This window comes from Erythrolamprus reginae, chromosome 1 (genome assembly GCF_031021105.1).
Source record: "Erythrolamprus reginae isolate rEryReg1 chromosome 1, rEryReg1.hap1, whole genome shotgun sequence".
Lineage (NCBI taxonomy): Eukaryota > Metazoa > Chordata > Lepidosauria > Squamata > Dipsadidae > Erythrolamprus > Erythrolamprus reginae.
Window position 1 is genome coordinate 392,717,699 of NC_091950.1, and position 19,752 is coordinate 392,737,450.

Here is a 19,752-nt window from a genome sequence, read left to right on the forward strand (position 1 = left end):
GGCCATGTTTCCTCCCAGGAGATTCCTAGAGAGGCCCCACGGAGGCTTCTCCCCGCCTTTTCCGTCCCTGTTTCCTCCCAGAAGAGTCCTAGAGAGGCCCCACGGAGGCTTCTCCCTGCCTTTTCCGGTTACAGTTTCCGAGGCTCAGGTTTGTAAGTAGAAAATGGTTCCAGAAAAGAGGCAAAAAAATCTTGAGCACCTGGTTCTTATCTAGAAAAGTTCATAAGTAAAGGCGTTCTTTGGTAGAGGTACCACTGTATAACCTTTAAATGAAGCTTAAATTCTGTGTGTGTGTGTGTGTGTGTGTGTTTTGACTATTATGCTCTACATGGGGCTACCCTTGAAAGGTGTTCGGAGACTACAGTTGGTCCAAAACACAGCTGTGCGAGCTGTTGTGGGTGTACCTTGGAAGGATGAAAGGATGAGTCAACCCTGAGCCTGGTGAGATTCAATCTGCCAAACTGCTGGGTGCCGGTGATCAACAGAAGTAGCCTGAAGTACTGCACTATAAAAACTGCGCCGCCAGGGCTCATGTCCTTGGTTCTCAAGAGAAAGTATTTTATTTTGGCTACACAAAACCCTCTGTCTCTAAACACACACACACACACCCTGGCAACACTGCAGCTTCAATACAGCTCGGGTCAGGTCAGCTTCAGGGGTTGACATTTAGCTTAACTCTCTTATTTAATCTGAAATATTCTTATCCTTTTCCCTTCAATCCCCCAATTTAAAATCGTTGGTTATCTGAGAATCTCAAGTTCACTCATCAGCATATAGTAAATGATTGCAGAGGATATTTCGTCAGTACAGTGGTACCTCTACTTACAAACGCCTCTACTTACGAACTTTTCCAGATAAGAACCGGGTGTTCAAGATTTTTTTGCCTCTTCTCAAGAACCATTTTCCAGTTACAAACCCGAGCCTCCGAAACTGTAACCGGAAAAGGCAGGGAGAAGCCTCTGTGAGGCCTCTCTAGGAATCTCCTGGGAGGAAACAGAGCCGGAAAAGGCGGGGAGAAGCCTCCCTGGGACCTCTCTAGGAATCTCCTGGGAGGAAACAGAGCTGGAAAAGGTGGGGAGAAGCCTCTGTGGGGCCTCTCTAGGAATCTCCTGGGAGGAAACAGAGCTGGAAAAGGTGGGGAGAAGCCTCCATGGGACCTCTCTAGGAATCTCCTGGGAGGAAACAGGGCCTCCACCCTCCCTGTGGTTTCCCCAATCGCACGCATTATTTGCTTTTACATTGATTCCTACGGGAAAAATTGCTTCTTCAAACTTTTCTACTTAAGAACCTGGTCATGAAATGAATTAAGTTTGTAAGTAGAGGTACCACTGTACAATTTAAACATTCTGGTTTCAAACACAATAGAATCAGCTTAAGGGAGATCAAAATGGTGTTAGACTCCAAGGATACCGAGTCTACGGAGAGGGGCGGCATACAAATCTAATTAATAATAATAATAATAATAATAATAATAATCATCATCATCATCATCATCATCATCATCATCAAATCCCAATCCAGCCATGAAGGTCACTAGCTGACTTTTAGACATTTATCATGGGCTATCCTAAATTACGGTAAGTCACAGGCTTGTTGAATAGATAAAAATAGAAGCAGAAGTAATGTTTCCTACCCCAAATTATTAGATAAAGAGTACAATTTAAAAATTCAGTTTTTAGCATATTCAAACGCCAGTTAATGCTTTCAGAGGTGTTTTGCTATTGCCAAAAGCCAACTCAGACCTCAAAGTGCTTAATCATACTAACTGAAATCTTGACATTTAAATCCATTTTGAGCAAAAATAGCTCTCAGATATCCTAATTCATTTCAGTGGAGATGAAATAAGTTGATTTTCCAAGGCAGCCTAAGAAGAACGATTTAGACATACACACTGTTGTCTAGACACAATACAATCTCTCCTATGAAAAGTCATAGCGGCGTCTCCTTTCTCCTAAATAGCACAGGCTCCATACATCATGTCTCTGTCAACCGCAAGGAATGACATTTTTAAGCAACTCCCGTTCATTCCAACAAGACTTGAATTTCTCAAGTCCCTTGGCAAGCCTGCTCGGTCAGATCTTTCTCATTTCTACCATTCTTAAAAGCAGCGGTCCCCATACTACGGCCTGTGGGCCGGATGCGGCCCGCTGAGGTCTTTTAACAGGCCCACAGCAGCACACGAGATTTTACCGATCGATATAAGAGAGAGAAAGAGGGAGAAATAGAGAGGGAGAGAGAAATGAAGAGGAGAGATAGAAAGGGAGAGAGAGAAAGGGAGAAATAGAGAGGGGGGGAGAGAGAGAAAGTGTGAGAGATACAAAGAGAGAGAGTTAGAAAGAGAGTGAATGAGAGAAAGAGAGAAGAGAGAGAGAAAGAAAGAGAGAGGGGGGCAGAGAGAAAAAAGAAAGAGAAAGAGGGAGAGATAGAGAGGGAGAGTGAAAGGAAGAGGGAGAGATGGAAAGAGAGATAGAGAGAAAGAGATAAATGAGAAAATGATGGAGGGAAAGAACGAGGGAGAGGAAAATGAAACAAATGAGAGAAAAGGAAGAAGGAAGAGAGAAGTGAAGAGGAAGGAAGGAAGAAAGGAAGGAAGGAAGGAAGGAGAAATGGAGTTTGTTGATTTAAGTTTAAATTTACTTGTTAATAAAGAAGTATAAATTACTTCATTACTTAATTATTAATTACTTATTACCTCTTCTTTATTTTAAATATTGTATTTGTTCCCATTTTGTTTTTTACTTTAAATAAAGTATGTGCAGTGTGCATAGGGATTTGTTCATAGGGGGTTTTTTTATAATCCGGCCCTCTAACAGCCTGAGGGACAGTGAACTGGCCCCCTGTGTAAAAAGTTTGGAGACCCCTGTTTAAAAGCAACCAACAATTCTGGCAAGCTAATATTTTCCCTGCATGCAATTGTCCACTTATCAAAAGCAACGGTTTCACAATGAAGTGTGCATTTTGCTTTGCTTGCAAGCTGAAACTGGAACCATCTGCTCTGGGTTTTTTTTTTTAATGAATGGGGCCAACAAAACAGGTTAACACACTTACTCTTCTTTTCCTGTCCCATCTGTCTCTCCAAGGAGCAGCAATTAACTGCTCCTGTCCGCTTGCCTCTCATTATTTATTCATACTTGCACATCATTACCAAAGATGGGAGGCACTTAAGAGTCTCATTAAAGGCCAGAGATGATGTCAGTTCTGTTAATTCACGACTCCAGTCACTCCTTCCTACTGTACCATCTGTTCAGCACCTCTCACATGGTGCCAGCAAACCCCTTTCCCTCTCTGATCTTCAGCATTAGGCACCAACCTCCTGCAAACCATGTCTTGTCTAAGATCTAAGTACTGTATTGCCCACAAAATCATATGCTGCAACGTCCTACCTGTCGGCGACTACTTCAGCTTCAACCACAACAACACAAGAGCACACAACAGATTTAAACTTAATATTAACCGCTCCAAACTTGACTGTAAAAAATATGACTTCAGTAACCGAGTTGTCGAAGCGTGGAACTCATTACCGGACTCCATAGTGTCATCCCCAAACCCCCAACACTTTACCTTTAGATTATCTACGGTTGACCTATCCAGATTCCTAAGAGATCAGTAAGGGGCGAGTACAAGTGCACTAGAATGCCTTCTGTCCCCTGTCCTATTGCTCTCCTATATCTCCGATACCTTTCCTCTACAGTGTTCCCTCGATTTTTGCGGGTTCGAACTTCGCGGAAAGTCTATACCATGGTTTTTCAAAAATATTAATTAAAAAATACTTTGTGGGTTTTTTCCCTATACCACGGTTTTTTTCACCTGATGACGTCATATGTCATCGCCAAATTTTCGTCTGCCTTTAATAAATATTTTTTAATAAACTTTAATAAATAAACATGGTTGCTAAGGGAATGGAAAATTGCAATTTAGGGGTTTAAAGTGTTAAGGGAAGGCTTGTGATACTGTTCATAGCCAAAAATAGTGTATTTACTTCCGCATCTCTACTTCGCGGAAATTCAACTTTCGCGGGCGGTCTCGGAACGCATCCCCCGCGAAAAGCGAGGGAACACTGTATTCCTATATCTCTTCTTCTATTCTTTCATTGATATGTTCTATTACTATATCTTCTTTTCTATTATTTCTTAGATATATTTTACTATGAGTATCTCCTCTATAACCTTCATCATGTATTTTACTATGTGTATACTGATATATACCCACTAAAACCCTCATTGTGTATTGGACAAAATAAATAAATAAAATAAATAATTTAGTGTTCACCTTCAACGTATTTTCTGAGCCAGGTCACTGCAACTCTCTTTCCACACCTCTAGAACAGTGATTTTCAACCTTTTTTGAGCTGCGGCACATTTTTTACATTTACAAAATCCTGGGGCACACCACCAACCCAAATGACACAAAATGACACTCTAACACAGTACATATTATATACACCATCAGGATAGACATAACCAGCTGAGGCTGAGGCTTCATCTAGTGGTGGTAACACTTACCTCCAGTCCTGACCAGGATTAGAAATCGGGATCATGGGGAGGAGTAGCAGCTTCAACTACTCACCATGGCCACCCGATGACAAGTGCGTGGCAGCCAAAGCGGTGACCTTTCTGGGTGTGGATGAGAGGCGGCCTGCTATTGGTTCATCGCTAGTGGTCGGGAAGAATCCTACAAGGTGATTGGTCAGTGAGTGTTCCCTGTGCCTCCACTCTTCCTGTCGCTGATAGCTGGAGGGATTATGTTCGGATGGAGGCGGCTGGCGGCGGGCCGGATAATTGGCCTCCATGGGCCGTATCTGGCACGCGGGCCGTAGTTTGGGGACCCATGTTTAATTTCCCCACGGCACACCTGACCATGTCTCATGGCACACTAGTGTGCTGCGGCACACCGGTTGAAAAACAGTGCTCTAGAACTCAGACAAGAACTCAGACAACTCCAAAGCACCCGAGGGTAGAACAAGAAGCAATGGGTGGAAACTAAACAAGGAGAGAAGTAACTTAGAACTAAGGAGAAATTTCCTGACAGTCAGAACAATTAATCAGTGGAACAGCTTGCCTCCAGAAGTTGGGAATGCTCCAACACTGGAAGTTTTTAAGAAGATGTTGGTTCACCATCTGTCTGAAATAGCGTAGGGTTTCCTGCCTAAGACTTCCAAGGTCCCTTCCAACTCTGTTGTTATTATAATTTATAAAATGGAGTAAGCATTAGCAGACCACAGTGCCCAGGAATGTTTGCAACTAAACCTAGTCTAAGAATGAGGAGTGCTTGATATTAATAATATAAAGTTCAACCACTGGTTGGAGCAGTTGGGAGTTATAGTTCAAGATTTGGAGGGCCATAGATTCAAGTTGAGAGGTTGAGCCTGCTAGATAAGTAGAAGCTAGATAAGCTAGTGTTGGTTATGACCTATAAAGTCCTTCATGGCATCAGACCAGAATATCTCCGGGACCGCCTTCTGCTGCACGAATCCCAGCGACTGATTAGGTCCCCCAGAGTTGGCCTTCTCCGGGTCCCGTCGACTAAACAATGTCGTTTGGCGGGTCCCAGGGGAAGAGCCTTCTCTGTGGCGGCCCCGACCCTCTGGAACCAGCTCCCCCCTGAGATTAGAACTGCCCCCACCCTCCTTGCCTTTTGTAAACTCCTTAAAACCGACCTCTGCCGTCAGGCATGGGGGAATTGAGACATCTCCCCCGGGCCTATACAATTCATGTATGGTATGTTTGTTTGTGTGTATGTCTGCTTTAATAATGGGTTTTTTAAATGTTTTTAAATTATTAGGTTTGTCTTGAATTGTTCTATTGTTGTTGTGAGCCACCCCGAGTCTACGGAGAGGGGCGGCATACAAATCTAATAAATAAATAAAAATAAATAAATAAGGGGGGGACTGAGAAAAAGAAGACCACAAATCAAAACTGACATAAGGCAAACCAGGCACACTAAAGACTTTTGAGAGGGGGGGCAGATTTTCAAAATGAAGCTGGGAGACTCCCTTCTCTTTCTAAATAAAAAGCATAAGGGTGAGGCAACAGAATGGTTTGCTACATTTTGGAGCTCTCAGTCTAATGGTGGAAACATAGTACTGTATATGCAATATAGATTTCCATTCTCATTACAATTTTTATAGGAAACCCAACATTAGCATCTACCCATCTACCCACTAGATTCTAGAATAATAGTACAGTAATACCTCATCGTACGAACTTAATTGGTTCCGGGAGGAGGTTCGTAAGGCGAAAAGTTCGTAAGACGAAACAATGTTTCCCATAGGAAACAATGCAGTCAATTAAAAAAATATATATGCAAAAATGGCGCTCTGCTGGGCGCCGCCGCCCGGCTGTCACCTTTTGAAACAGTCGGGCGCTTCTCAGCGTTCTCCCGAATACCGAACCTGGAAGTTCAGCTAAAGTTCGGGTTTGGGTTTGGGAGGCCTCTGAGAAGCCCCACCGCCCGGCTGTCACCTTTTGAAACAGTCGGGGAACTTCTCGGCGTCCTCCTGAACCCAAACGCCAAACCCAAACTTTTGCTGAACTTCTGGGTTCGGTGTTCGGGAGACCGCCGAGAAGCCTCGCCGCCCAGCTGTCGTCTTTTGAAACAGCCGGGAGGCTTCTCGGCGTTCTCCTGAAACACTGAATACGGAATTCTGGCAAAAGTTCGGGTTCGGGGTTCGGGTTCGGGAGGCTGCCGAGAAGCCCCCCGGCTGGTTCAAAAGGCAACAGCCGGGCGGCAGGGCTTCTCGGCAGCCTCCTGAACCCGAACCCGAACTTTTGCCAAACTTCCAGGTTCGGCGTTCGGGTGGCGGGTTCGTAAGGCGAAAAAAGTTCGTAAAAAGAGGCAAAATTTTTCCGAACCCCGGGTTCGTATCTCGGAAAGTTCGTATGACGACGGGTTCATATCACGAGGTACTACTGTATTTGTTGCAGCAAAATTAATATTTAGGGTTCCCACAAACACTTTGAGCTCACTAATTACAAGTCCTGATTCTTACTGATCTATTTCTCATGAAAAGTCTAGCCTGAGATATGGCTGATTCCACACAGGGCCGCCGATAGACGGGTATTACTGGGACTGCTGTCCCGGGCCCGGGGAAAATTGGAAAATTGGGGGGCCCCGGGCCCCGGCACCCCCCAAAAACTCCCCAACCCCAAGAGAGCCTGAATAATGGGGGGGGGCGGGCCCGGCGCTTCTGCTGCTGAGCCCAGTCTTCTTCCGGTGGCTTTCGACTACTGCAAGGCTGGCCTCGGCTCCCCTTCCCTAAACCCCCGCCAGCCCCCTCCTGCCCTCCTTCCCCGAGGCATCCCTTGCCCAGCTCTTCCGGCGAGGGTGGGCCTCCGCCCGCGCAGAAAGCATCCTCCCTCACACCCAGCGCCGGCCATGGGGGCTTCCGCCGGCGCCTTCCGCAAGGCCCCCAGAGGAGCCGCGTGGGTCTCCAGACTTCTCCTGGTGAGTCCCCGCCGCAAGGATGCGGACGAGGGAGAAAGGGGAAACGGCGCCTTGCGGTAGAGGGGTAGTTGGTTTGTGGGGAGCGGGGGAGGGAATTGTAAAAAATCACAATTTCTTGCGTTGCTTTTTCTTTCTTTCTCTCTTTCTCTCTTGCTCTTTCATTCTTTTTTCTTTCTCTTGCTTTCTTTCTCCCTCTTTCTTTCTCTCCTTCCTTCCTTCCCTCCTTCCATTTCTTTCATTCCCCCTCTCTTTTTATTTCTCTTTCATTCTCTTTCTTTTTCTTTCTTTCTCTTTCTTGCTCTTTTTCTTTCTCTCTTTTACCTTCCCTTCCTCTATTTCTTCTTTTCTTTCTCCTTCCTACCTTCTTCCCTCCCTCCCTTCCTTCAGTCCTTCCTCTCTTACTCTCCCCTTTCATAAGTTTCCTTCCTTCCTTCCTCTGTTCCTGTCCCTTCCCCCTTTCTTTCTTTCTTTCTTTCCTTCCCTCCATTTCTTGCTTTCCTTCTCCTTTCTCCCTTCTTTCCTCCCTCACTCCCTTCTTTCACTCCTTCCTCTCTTACTCTCCCCTTTCACACCTTTCCTTGCTTACTTTGCACCCTCCCTCTGTTCCTGTCCCTTCCCTTCCTCCTTCCTTCCTTCCCACCCTCCGTCCATTCATTCACCCATTCCTCTCTTGATCGCCCCTTTTACAATTCCTTCCTTCCTTCCTTCCGATGTGGGCCCGGGCCGGCAGAGTAGTTTGCTTTTGCACCCCGTCTCGAGCTCCCTTGGTGCCAACCCGGCCCTCCCCACTTCAGAGAGAGGGGGGAGAAAGAGAGAGAGAGAAAGAGAAAGAGAGATAAAAAGAGAAAGAGGGAGGGAGGGAGAGAAAGAGATAGAAAGAGACAAAGAGAGGGGGAGAGAAAGAGAGAGAGAAAGAGAGAAAGGGAGATAAAAGAGAAAAAAGAGAGAAAGAGAGATAAAAAGAGGAAGAGAAAGAGAGAGGGGGAGGGAGAGAAAGAGAAAGAGAAAGAAAGAGAGAAGGGGAGAGAGGGAGAGAAAGAGGTAGAGAAAGTGAAAGAGAGAGGGAGGGAGAGAAAGAGAGAGGTTGGGAGAGAGAAAAAAGAGAGAAAGAGATATAAAGAGAAAGAGAGAGAAGGGGAGATAAAAAGAGAAAAAGAGAGAGAAAGGGAGAGAAAAAGAGAAAAAGAAAGAAAAGTAGAGAGAGAAAGAGAGACAAAAAGAGAAAGAGAGGGAGAGAAAGAGAGAGAGAGAGAGAGGTAGAAAAGCAGGTGGGGGGGCACACCTATTTTGCCAGCCCTCGGATGGGCCATAGGGATCCAGTGTATGTGGAGGGAGAGGTCCCCAGCTTCTGTTCTGCAGAGGGGAAGCCAAAGCCCCCACATGGGTTATGCAGAGTGCCAGTGTTTGGGGCAAGGTGGGGGGTGGGGGTCTTCCTTAACCCCCATTTCTTTGGTGGGGCTAAGAGGCCTGCCCAGCAGGGCTGATGTGTTGCGGAAGGTCTTGTTGAGGGAGACCAGTGGAGCCCCCCCCCTCCCATCCCCAGGGAAGGGGGTTCTGGCATCACTGCCACTGGCTTTGGAAAGAAGCCCCCGGCCTCTTCAGGGGGTGGAGGGAGGGGTCCATAGCACAGGGCTGGACAATGGCTGAAGACAGTTGACTGCAGCTTTCAGAATTCCTCAGCCAGGAATATGAAGAAGACAGTTTGAAAATTTAAAAGGGAAGGAAGGAAGGAAGGAAGGAAGGAGAGACGGAGGGAGGGAAGGAAGGAGGGAGGGAAAAGAAAAAGAAGAGAAAAAAGCAAAGAAAGAAAAAGAAGAAAGAAAGAAAGAAAGAGGAAGGAAGGAAGGAAGGAAGGAAGGGGGAAAAAACCAAAAGAGAAAAAAAAGAAAAAGGGAAGGAAGGAAGGAAGGAAGGAAGGAAGGAAGGAAGGAAGGAAGGAAGGAAGGAAGGAAGAAGGGAGGGGGGCCCCAGACACTTAGGCTATATGGGGCCCCAAAATTCCTGATGGCGTCCCTGATTCCACATAGCTGATCCTTCTCCATTTGCTTTACAAACTACATTTGCTTCTTTCACCCTCTGATACCAGAAAACTATTTCATCTCCTGAAATAGGGAGTACTGATAGAAGACAATGTGGAGCTTACTAAACCACTCTGCTTCAGCCGATACATCATACAGCTTCTTTGCTAACAATGACTCACGCTGGGTGTAAATTTACCTTAAAAACCTCACCCCAAACACAAACAGAAAAGAAGATCTTGTTATTTTCTACTAGAAGGAGATCTTATGAATTTGCCTATTATCTTTCCTCATTAGAAGACAGATGAAAAAACACTGACCTTGTTAATCTAGCTAGGTAACCAAATATCTGCAAGAAAACAACCAAGTTCAGAGACCACCAAGGATTCCACAGATAAAAAAACATATAACACTTGAAATGAGAACCTCATGAGATCCTATCTGATGAGATATCTAAATGCAACAAAACCTTTGAGAGGAACTGGGATGTGTAGGGGAAAAGGAAAAAAAGGATCTCTTGCTTTGAACGTAACACTCATCATTATACACAACCAAGTTACAGGAAATAAATTGGAATCACTCTATAATATGTAAATAGATAAATTGCTCTTGGCTTAAAGTGGGTTATATGAGAAACACCCCCGATATGGTGGTGGGGTATGTGTATGTGTCGGGGTGTGCTGTGATTCCGTCTGAGGCTCCTCAGGGAACGGCTGACCCTCTGCCGGCTCCATGCTCAGAGGGGGAGGATGAGGAACAGGAGGAGGAGGAGGAGGCCCAGGCAGACGGGGAGGAGGAATATCAGGCCGAGGGAGAGCATGAGTCCCCCGGGGTGGAGCTCTCCCCAGCAAGCAGCCTGGAGTCCTTAGATGAAAATGCACAAGCCATCATCGATCTCAGGCAGAGAAGAGCAGCACAACGAAGGGGACAATTAGCCAGGTATTTCCAGCCCTAAATAGGCAACAGCTGGGTTTGGGTGTGGTTCTCCCCAGAAAGGCTGAAAAGGCAGACCCACCCTTCCTGTATTGTGGAGTATTATCTTTGGGAGTCCTGGGACCTGGCTGTGATCTTTGGCGTCTCTGATTCTGGCTTGTGGCCTTGAAGACTGAAACCTTGGGGGGAAAGGCGTGGGTCTTATTCTCTACAGTGGTGTGTGTGCCAGCAAGAAGTCTGCTGTATTGTCTGGCCGTCAGGACTCTGCTGTGAAGTCTCATAGCCTGCCTGTTGGGAAGAACAGGTTTTTCTCTGTGTTTATTTTTCAAACTATAAAGTGCCTTTGCTTTTACCAGCGTGTCTGGCTGTTTTTTGCAGTTGGTGTTGAAGTCTGGGAGCACCCAGACAGAACAGGGTGGTGGGCATTTTTCATCATGCATTGTTTTATGTTGTGTGGAGTTCCAATCTTTGTGTTGTTGTAAATGGAATATTAGCAAACTGACATTTTTTCCTAGTATGTAGTGTGGGGGTGGAGATTTGCTTTGAATGTAGCAAATAGATTGGGTGACTATGCTTCAGTGATCTGATTGGTTGGTGTAATCACAGTTATTAGAAGGAATGACATGAAGATTTTATGAAGTTTTTTGTTTAAGGCTGATTTCCAAATATAAAATTCTAAAATCATAATAATTAGAAGGATTGACATGTTGATTATTATGAAGTGTTTATTTTGTTTAAGGCTGGTTTCCAAATCTCTGGCAGGCGGGAGGTATCATCTCTTTTATTTAAACAAAGGGGTCTCCTCTCAATTTCGATAGCTTCTAGAGAGATTCTTTTATATAAATTCTCTGTTTTGTGGAGTAATTTAGTTTTTTCAAAGTCAATTTCGTGCCCTGTTTTTTTAATGTGCTGGACAAGGGAGGAGGTCTTTTCTTGTTTTTTGACTGCATTCACGTGTTCTGCTATGCGTTGGCTCACTCTTCGGTTAGTTTGTCCAATGTATGTGGCTGCACATGTTTTGCAAGGGATTTCATAAATATATATATTTAAAAAAGGATCTCTTGCTTTGAACGTAACACTCACCATTATACACAACTAAGCACAACTAAAAAAGTATTCCAACCTCCTTATAACATTTATCAAAATAAGATAATACAGTTTCATCATGCCATTTTGCCTTGTAGGGCAAACAATAAGCAATCCCTCTAATTTGAAGATAATATAGAGCCATTTAATTGATTAGGAGTGTTCCTGTTGTTGTTTTTTTAAAGAAATCCTGGCTGATGCTTTGCTTATTCAACAGTGCAGGAATTTCTGTTAATCAATAACCTAAAGCTCTATTTCTTTTAGCCCCAGAAGATCCATAAACCGTAATCCAGATGTTCTCTGATTGACACATCAGGGTTTCAAAAAAGGTACATCACTACAGATCAGAAGTAAAAGAAAGAAAGAAAGAAAAGAAACTAACCTAAAGAGACATTTAAGAAGTTAGGAGAGCTATCAGAGTCTCTGTAGAAAGATCTAAATGTTTGCTGTCTAACCCTCTTCTACTACTTCCCTTCAAATGTGTGCTTCACTGGATTCTCACCGTTCTGTTACCTGGATATTGGAGGGGGATGTCAATCTTGGGGCCAATGACATAATGTCCTTCCTCCAAGCTGTGGGCGGTCACTGTAGTCCACTGACGACAGGAGTGGATGAGAAGCACGTCTTGGTCACTGACCCCCTCTACATACTCCCCTGTGATAGAAATGAGAAGAGGTGTGAGATTGCTATGCATTCACCCAAACTGTTTTTTTAGATGTGCACCAACCCACCATTATTGTAATGACAACAAAGGAGAGAAGACTCTAGTCAGATTACTTCAATCAGAATTCTGGGGGCTGGCCTGGAAGCTGCTGCAAAAAAATGCCATCAAGAGTTTAAACTAAAGTGAAAACCACCCCCACATAGTCTCACATTAGTGGGGTAAATCCCCAGTTGAGTATCCTTACTTTCCAAAAGTCAGGCACAGAGCCCTTCTGCATAAAAGTCCAATATTATTATTATTATTATTATTATTATTATTGTTGTTGTTGTTGTTGTTGTTGTTGTTGTTATTGTTTCAACAATACAACACAGCAAATAAGAGCACTATGCTGGATTTCGTATTTCATCACCAGTCGGGCACTTCCCAAGCACCTAGGACTGCGCGATGTAGCGGCAAATTATGTGTGCTGATCCCAGTAAAGCGGCCTTTTGCAATTGACAGATGGAGATTTTGTCAATTCCAATGGTTTTCAAATGTCCGCTGAGATCTTTTGACACTGCGCCCAGCGTGCCAAGGATCACTGGGACCATTTTCACTAGCTTATGTCAGAGTTGTTGCAGCTCGATTTTCAGATCATCGTATTTCACTAATTTCTCTAGCTGCTTTTCCTCAATTTTGCTCTCTCCTGGGATTGCAATGTCGATGATCCATACTTTCTTTGTTTGAATACATTATTATTGTTGTTCTTGTTGCTGTTATTATATAATATAATATAATATATATATGATATTATTATATATAATATATAAAAAGAGCTGGGGTGGCACAGCAGGTAGAGTGCTGTAATGCAGGCCACTAAAGCTGACTGTAGATCTGTAGGTCAGTGGTTCAAATCTCATCACCGGCTCAAGGTTGACTCAGACTTCCATCCTTCCGAGGTGGGTAAAATGAGGACTTGGATTGCAATATGCTGGCTCTGTTAAAAAGTGCTATTGCTAACATGTTGTAAGCCGCCCTGAGTCTAAGGAGAAGGGTGGCATGAAAATTGAATAAATAATAAATACATTTATTATTATTAATATTATTATTATTTTATCTCATAGTACAGTCATACCTCGTCTTACGAACCTAATTGGTTCCAGGGGGAGGTTCGTAAGACGAAAGGCTCGTAAGACGAAACATTGTTTCCCATAGGAAACAATGTAAAGTCAATTAATCCGTGCAACCAAAAAAACCCCCGCAAAAAAACGGCGTTCGGCGACTGCTGGGAAGCCGCGTGGCTATTTTAAAAGGTGACAGCTGGGCTGGGGGGCTTCCCAGCAACCTCCCGAACCCCGAACCCGGAAGTTCGGCAAAAGTTCGGGGTTCGGGAGGTTGCTGGGAAGTCCCCCAGGCCGGCTGTCACCTTTTAAAACAGCCGCGTGGCTTCCTAGCAGCTTCCCGAAGCTGAACGCCAAACCCGAACTTCTGTGTTCGGCGTTCGGCGACTGCTGGGAAGCCGCGGGGCTGTTTTAAAAGGTGACAGCCGGGCTGGGGGGCTTCCCAGCAACCTCCCGAACCCCGAACCCAGAAGTTCGGCAAAAGTTCGGGGTTCGGGAGGTTGCTGGGAAGCCCCCCAGGCCGGCTGTCACCTTTTAAAACAGCCGCGTAGCTTCCCAGCAGCTTCCCGAAGCCGAACGCCAAACCCGAACTTCCGCGTTCGGCATTCGGAGACTGCTGGGAAGCCGCGCGGCTGTTTTAAAAGGTGACAGCCGGGCTGGGGGGCTTCCCAGCAACCTCCCGAACCGAACCCGGGGTTCAGAAAATTTTTGCCTCTTCTTACGAACTTTTTTCGAGTTACGAACCGGTGTTCGGGAGGCTGCTGGGAAGCCCCGCCGCCCGGCTGTCACCTTTTAAAACAGCCGCGCGGCTTCCCAGCAGTCTCCGAACGCCGGTTCGTAACTCGAAAAAAGTTCGTAAGAAGAGGCAAAATTTTTCTGAACCCTGGGTTCATATCACGAGTTGTTCGTAAGACGAGGGGTTCGTATCTTGAGGTACCACTGTATATGCATTTCAATTCCACAAAACAACCCAGGAATCCTATACAGCTTTTTATATTAACTATCCAAATACGCAGGGAAGTTACATAGAAATACACAAAGATAAAATTTCATCTTAGCTATGCACTATATATTGTTATTTTTATTGTCATTGTCATTATAATTATTTAAACAATACAACACAGGAAATGAGATCACCATGCTGGACTTTGTATTTCATTATTATTCATTTATTTATTTTATTACTATTATATAATATAGTATATATATATGATATTATTTTATATATATATTATATATGTATATGTATATATATCACATGTTTTTGCTGAATATTTAAAATTAAGGGAGACTAGACTAGTGCTATTTCGGCCTTGTTCTGGCCTCATCAGTTAGCCATACCCTTACTGGGATTTGATCCTGGGGCTTCGGCCTTATAAAGCAGAGAATTATTTATTTATTTATTATTTATTTATTTATTTATTTATTAGATTTGTATGCCACCCCTCTCCGTAGACCTCTAGGCCACCAGATCTGATCCCTTCAGCTTTGTACCAGGGAGGGGCTATATGGGTTTTTTTTTTTCCCTTTCTGTTGGATCACCCTGGTATATTGAAGGAACGTCACAAAATTTATTAATTTATTCTTCTATTATCTCATTACACATTCTCTTAAAATGCCATCCCAGGAACTACACAGGGCATGAGGGAAACTGGAAGATTTGACTAAAGCTCTTCCCTCAGGCTCCCCAACACCCCTGAGATGCCAGCTCATCCCTCTCCACTTCCCCCAGCCAAATGCAACAGAAGAGCAGGCCCACACTGCCAAGAGATAGGTTGCCCCAGAAACAGCCCTTTGTGCTCAATGGCAAGAGCTGCAGGCCCAGCTTGGAACAACCCTTTGTACTGATAGAATTCTATCCTCCTCCTCTTCCTCCAACCCCCGATCCCCCCCCCACCATTGAGGTGCACATAGCAGATGCATTTCAAATCCACAAAACAACCCAAGACAAAATGTATATATCCTATACAGCCTGTTATATTTAATATCCAAATACACAGAGAAGTTATATACAAATGCACAAAGATAGAATTTCATCTTAGCTACACACTGTATATTACATAGAAACATAGAAGACTGATGGCAGAAAAAGATCTCATGATCCATCAAGTCTGCACTTATACTATTTTTGGTATTTTATCTTAGGATGGATATATGTTTATCCCAGGCATGTTTAAATTCAGTTACTGTGGATTTACCAACCACGTCTGCTGGAAGTTTGTTCCAAGGATCTACTACTCTTTCAGTGAAATAATGTTTTCTCATGTTGCTTTTGATCTTTCCCCCAACTAACTTCAGATTGTGTCCCCTTGTTCTTGTGTTCACTTTCTTATTAAAAACACTTCCCTCCTGAACCTTTTATACTATTAAAGGTATAAAACAAGATTGCTTATTTGACCCCTATGACAATCATTAAGTGTTGTACCTCATGATTCTTGACAAATGTATCATTTTCCTTTATGTACACTGAGAGCATAAGCATCAAATACAAATTCCTTGCATGTCCAATCACACTTGGCCAGTAAAGAATTCTATTCTAATTCTATTCTGTCCAAGGAAAGTCCACCATTTCATTGGGTAACTGATTTCACAGCAAACTCTTCTTACTGCTGGGAGGTTTTTCCAGTCTATTGGAGCCTGCCTTCAAATAACTAAAATCCATGATTTTGTACTCTACTGTTAGGAACAATACAGAATATTAACCAACTGAGCAACATCCTTTTGTAAAATAAATTTTACAAGTAAATAAAGAGTACATTGTATCTTAGTTTTTTTATTCTTATTATTTTGCCATTTTCTTTCTGGATGTTGTTAATTGTTATTCCTTGCTGGCAACCTAGAATCATTTGCCAAGAAACCAGCTACATAAATTGGTTAATTAAATAACAAAGTAATTAAATTATACTAGAACTTTTTAAGTTTGTTTGGTTTTTTTTAGTCATATTAATTGGATTCCATATGTATTGTTGTTTCTTGATATGTTGTGAGCCGCCCCGAGTCCTCGGAGAGGGGAGGCATGCAAATCCAATCAATCAATCAATCAATCAATCAATGTTTTTATAGTGTTGTTTTATTTAATTTCAATTTCTTCCATTGTTATACAATATGTTGTAAGCCGCCCTATGTCTCAGGAGAAGAGCAACCTATAAATCGAACAAGCACAAAAACAATCAATCAATCAATCAATCAATCCAGTCCAAGGTAACATGGACACAAGGTAATATCATTCTCAAGAGGCCTACACCTAACCACACCTTAGCCATGAAAGTCGGCCTTGAGCCAGTCACTGTCTCAGCCCAACTCATCTCACAGGGATGTTGTCATGTGGAAAATAAGAGAACATGTGCTGAATATGTTCACTGCCTTGAGTTATTTGTAAAAATGATAAAGGTGAGGTGAAATATTGGGTTCCTGGGGGGATGAGGGGGCATTTTGATTGGGAAAATGGAACTGCGCATGCCTACATGCGCCCACATGAGATTTGGCTTCTGCGCAGGCGCGGAAGTAAAGAATTTGCCTAAAATCACCAAAATCTAACACTCATGAGCATCCTCTCGTGAGCTTTGGCTTCCTGAGCATGTGCAGAAGCCAAATCTCATGCCGACGTATGCGCGGCAGCCCATTGGACGCCAGCACCGGTCACCAGGTGCACACCAGTAGCACCAGCGACGGGCAACCCTTGCCTGGTGAGATGCAAATAAATAAACTAGGACCAGGATAGGCAAAGTTGGCTCTTCTATAACATGTGGACTTCAACTCCCAGAATTCCTGAGCTAGCAAGATTGGCTCAGGAATTCTGGGAGTTGAAGTCCACAAGTCATAGACGAGCCAACTTTGCCTACCCCTGAACTAGGAGATCGGCTGAAGCTGAGCAAAGTCTCTTCTGACCACAGGATTAAACCAGCTGATCTACCATAGTAGGAGAAGGTGCAAATCACAGACCTGCTCCATTAGAGGGAGCACAACCTCATGTGCAGACAGTGTATTCCGGGATAAGCAAAACTCTGAATTGAGTTTCAACCTGAGTCATCCCAATCATTTCTAATTCATATCTCCTGCCTGATCCAAGCAGAGATACTGTATATTCAACTGGATTTCAACAGCGTATTTATGATAATTTACCATAGACAAATATTTTCCTTATTTATTTTATTTATTAAATTTGTATGAGTTTCATATAGATGTTAAACAACATGGTGGGGGGAAAGAGTGTTTTGTGTCACCTTAAAAATTTGGCACAAATGATAGCAAACGTTTCTACCTATAAAGTCTTTCTTTATCAGGTGCACAAAATAATCCCGTGTTGCCCATCTAAGGACAGTACCTGCTGTCTCCAATGGGATACCTCTCCCTCCACCTTACCTATCTACACTATGCTTCCAACCATTGCTTCCAAATTCTACTGCTCCATCTCCATGTGCTGTATTTCAGATCCCATAATCCCTAAATCAGGAGTCCCCAAACAATAAAACTTGTGGACTTCAATTCCCAGAATTCTCCAGCCAGCCATGCTGAGAATTCTGGGAGTTGAAGTCTACTAATCTTACAGTTGCCAAGTTTGAAGACCTCTGCCCTTAATAGTATATACCAGTGTTTCCCAACCTTGGGCACTTGAAGATATTTGGACTTCAACTTCCAGAATTCCCCAGCATTCACTGGCTGGGGAATTCTGGGAATTGAAGGCCAAATATCTTCAAGTGTCCAAAGTTGGGAAACACTGGTATATACCAAACGTCTTGTAACATGCTTTCCTTCTGGTCTTCTTTCTATATCTCTTCCCATGTAGAAACTTAAGGAAAACTGTAATGCACAGAAAGAGGTCTTGTGTACTCATCATATAGGTTACTAAGATAAAAAAAGAAGAGGGAAAGAGATTTATATCTTATATTTTACGCATTCTGGTTAACTAACCAGATATACCTGCCGATAAAGAACTCTTCATTATTCTAGTAAAAGATTCTGTGTCAGACATTTATTTACTGTAGGGTTGTTTTTTTTAATTCCCCAGGTGCTTAAGATGCTTTCAAAGGATCCTGTTCTGCAATCTTTCCCTCCTTGGGCCACTTGGATTCGGGCATCAGTTTCTCCCAACAGATTTACACTAATTCTTTCTTCACATTCGACAAAGCTGGAGCTCAGAGCCAGCAAGAGGCGGGTGGCTGGGTGGGAGAGAGATGGAACGGAATGACAAAGCTCTCAGACAAAAGGCACCTTAGCCAGTCTTCAGATGCAAATCACCCAAGGACAGGGTCTGAAAATCTGGCAGCCGGACAAGGGAAGAGAGGCTATTAGACTGAAAGGTTTTCCCTAACAAGCTTGGAGCTGAGCTATTTTATCCCGCCACCCTCCAAAATGCTCATAAGGAAAAACAGACAATATACAGTAAACATATCGTTCTTGAGATTCTAAGTTAACCCCAGAGGAAGTCTTGCAAACTTTTTCCAACCAACAAATGTTATTAAAAGGAATAAGCTTTTGAGAGCCACTTCTCACTTCATCAGATAGTATTTATTTTGTTTGAAACATTTATAGAGCTGCCCAACTCATAATAAACTCTGGGCAAACTCCCAAACAAAATTACAATAAAATTATACACACAAACACACACACAGACACACACACACAAAACAATTGCTGCCAACCTGCCTTCCATTAAGGACCTGTATACTACATGAGTCAAAAAGAGGGCTGTGAAAATATTTACTGACCCCTCGCATCCTGGACATAAACTGTTTCAACTCCGACCCTCAAAACGTTGCTACAAAGCATTGCACACCAAGACAGCTAGACACAAGAACAGTTTTGTCCCGAACGCCATCACTCTGCTAAACAAATAATTCCCTCAACATTGTCAGACTTTTTACTAAGTCTGCACTACTATTACTAATATTTTTTTCTCATCATTCCTGTCACCCATTTCCTCCCACTTACGACTGTATGACTGTAACTTGTTGGTTGTATCCTTAATATTTTTATTAATATTGTTTCCTCATTGCTTATTTGACCCCTATGACAGTCATTAAGTGTTGTACCTCATGATTCTCGACAAATGTATCTTTTCTTTTATGTACACTGAGCATATGCATCAAGACAAATTCCTTGTGTGTCCAATCACACTTGGCCAAAAAGTGTTCTATTCTATTCTATTCTATTCTATTCTATTCTATTCTATGCCATGCCATGCCATTCTATTAAAACTATTTAAACTTAATGCATGAAAAACTGGTTCCAAATGAAGCTTCCAACATACAGCTACCTCATCCCAGCAATTGGGAAAAAGCCTTCAGTCTTCAGTATTTTACTAAGAATATAGGAAGATAGAGGCTCCTGATCTTCAAGGGAAAGAGTGTTTCATAGGCAGCGGTGGGCTACGAGCCGGAACGCTAAATTGCGCTTGCCGACAGCAGCTCGTAAGTTCTTGCGGGGCCAGTGCGATTTTGCTGCTGCACCTGTGGAGGCAGCAAAATCGCGCATGGAGCCACAGGTGCACCCATGTTTCAGCATGCGC

General features: G+C 43.4%; 1 protein-coding gene across 1 annotated transcript in view; it reads right to left on the reverse strand.

The window, feature by feature from the left end:
* Positions 1 to 19,752, reverse strand: part of GAREM2 (GRB2 associated regulator of MAPK1 subtype 2) — a 45,463-nt gene that overhangs the window by 20,048 nt on the left and 5,663 nt on the right. Inside the window, exon 2 of the mRNA XM_070734928.1 lies at positions 11,994 to 12,134. Coding sequence (XP_070591029.1) covers positions 11,994 to 12,134 — 141 coding nt within the window. The remainder of the gene's footprint in view (positions 1 to 11,993; positions 12,135 to 19,752) is intronic.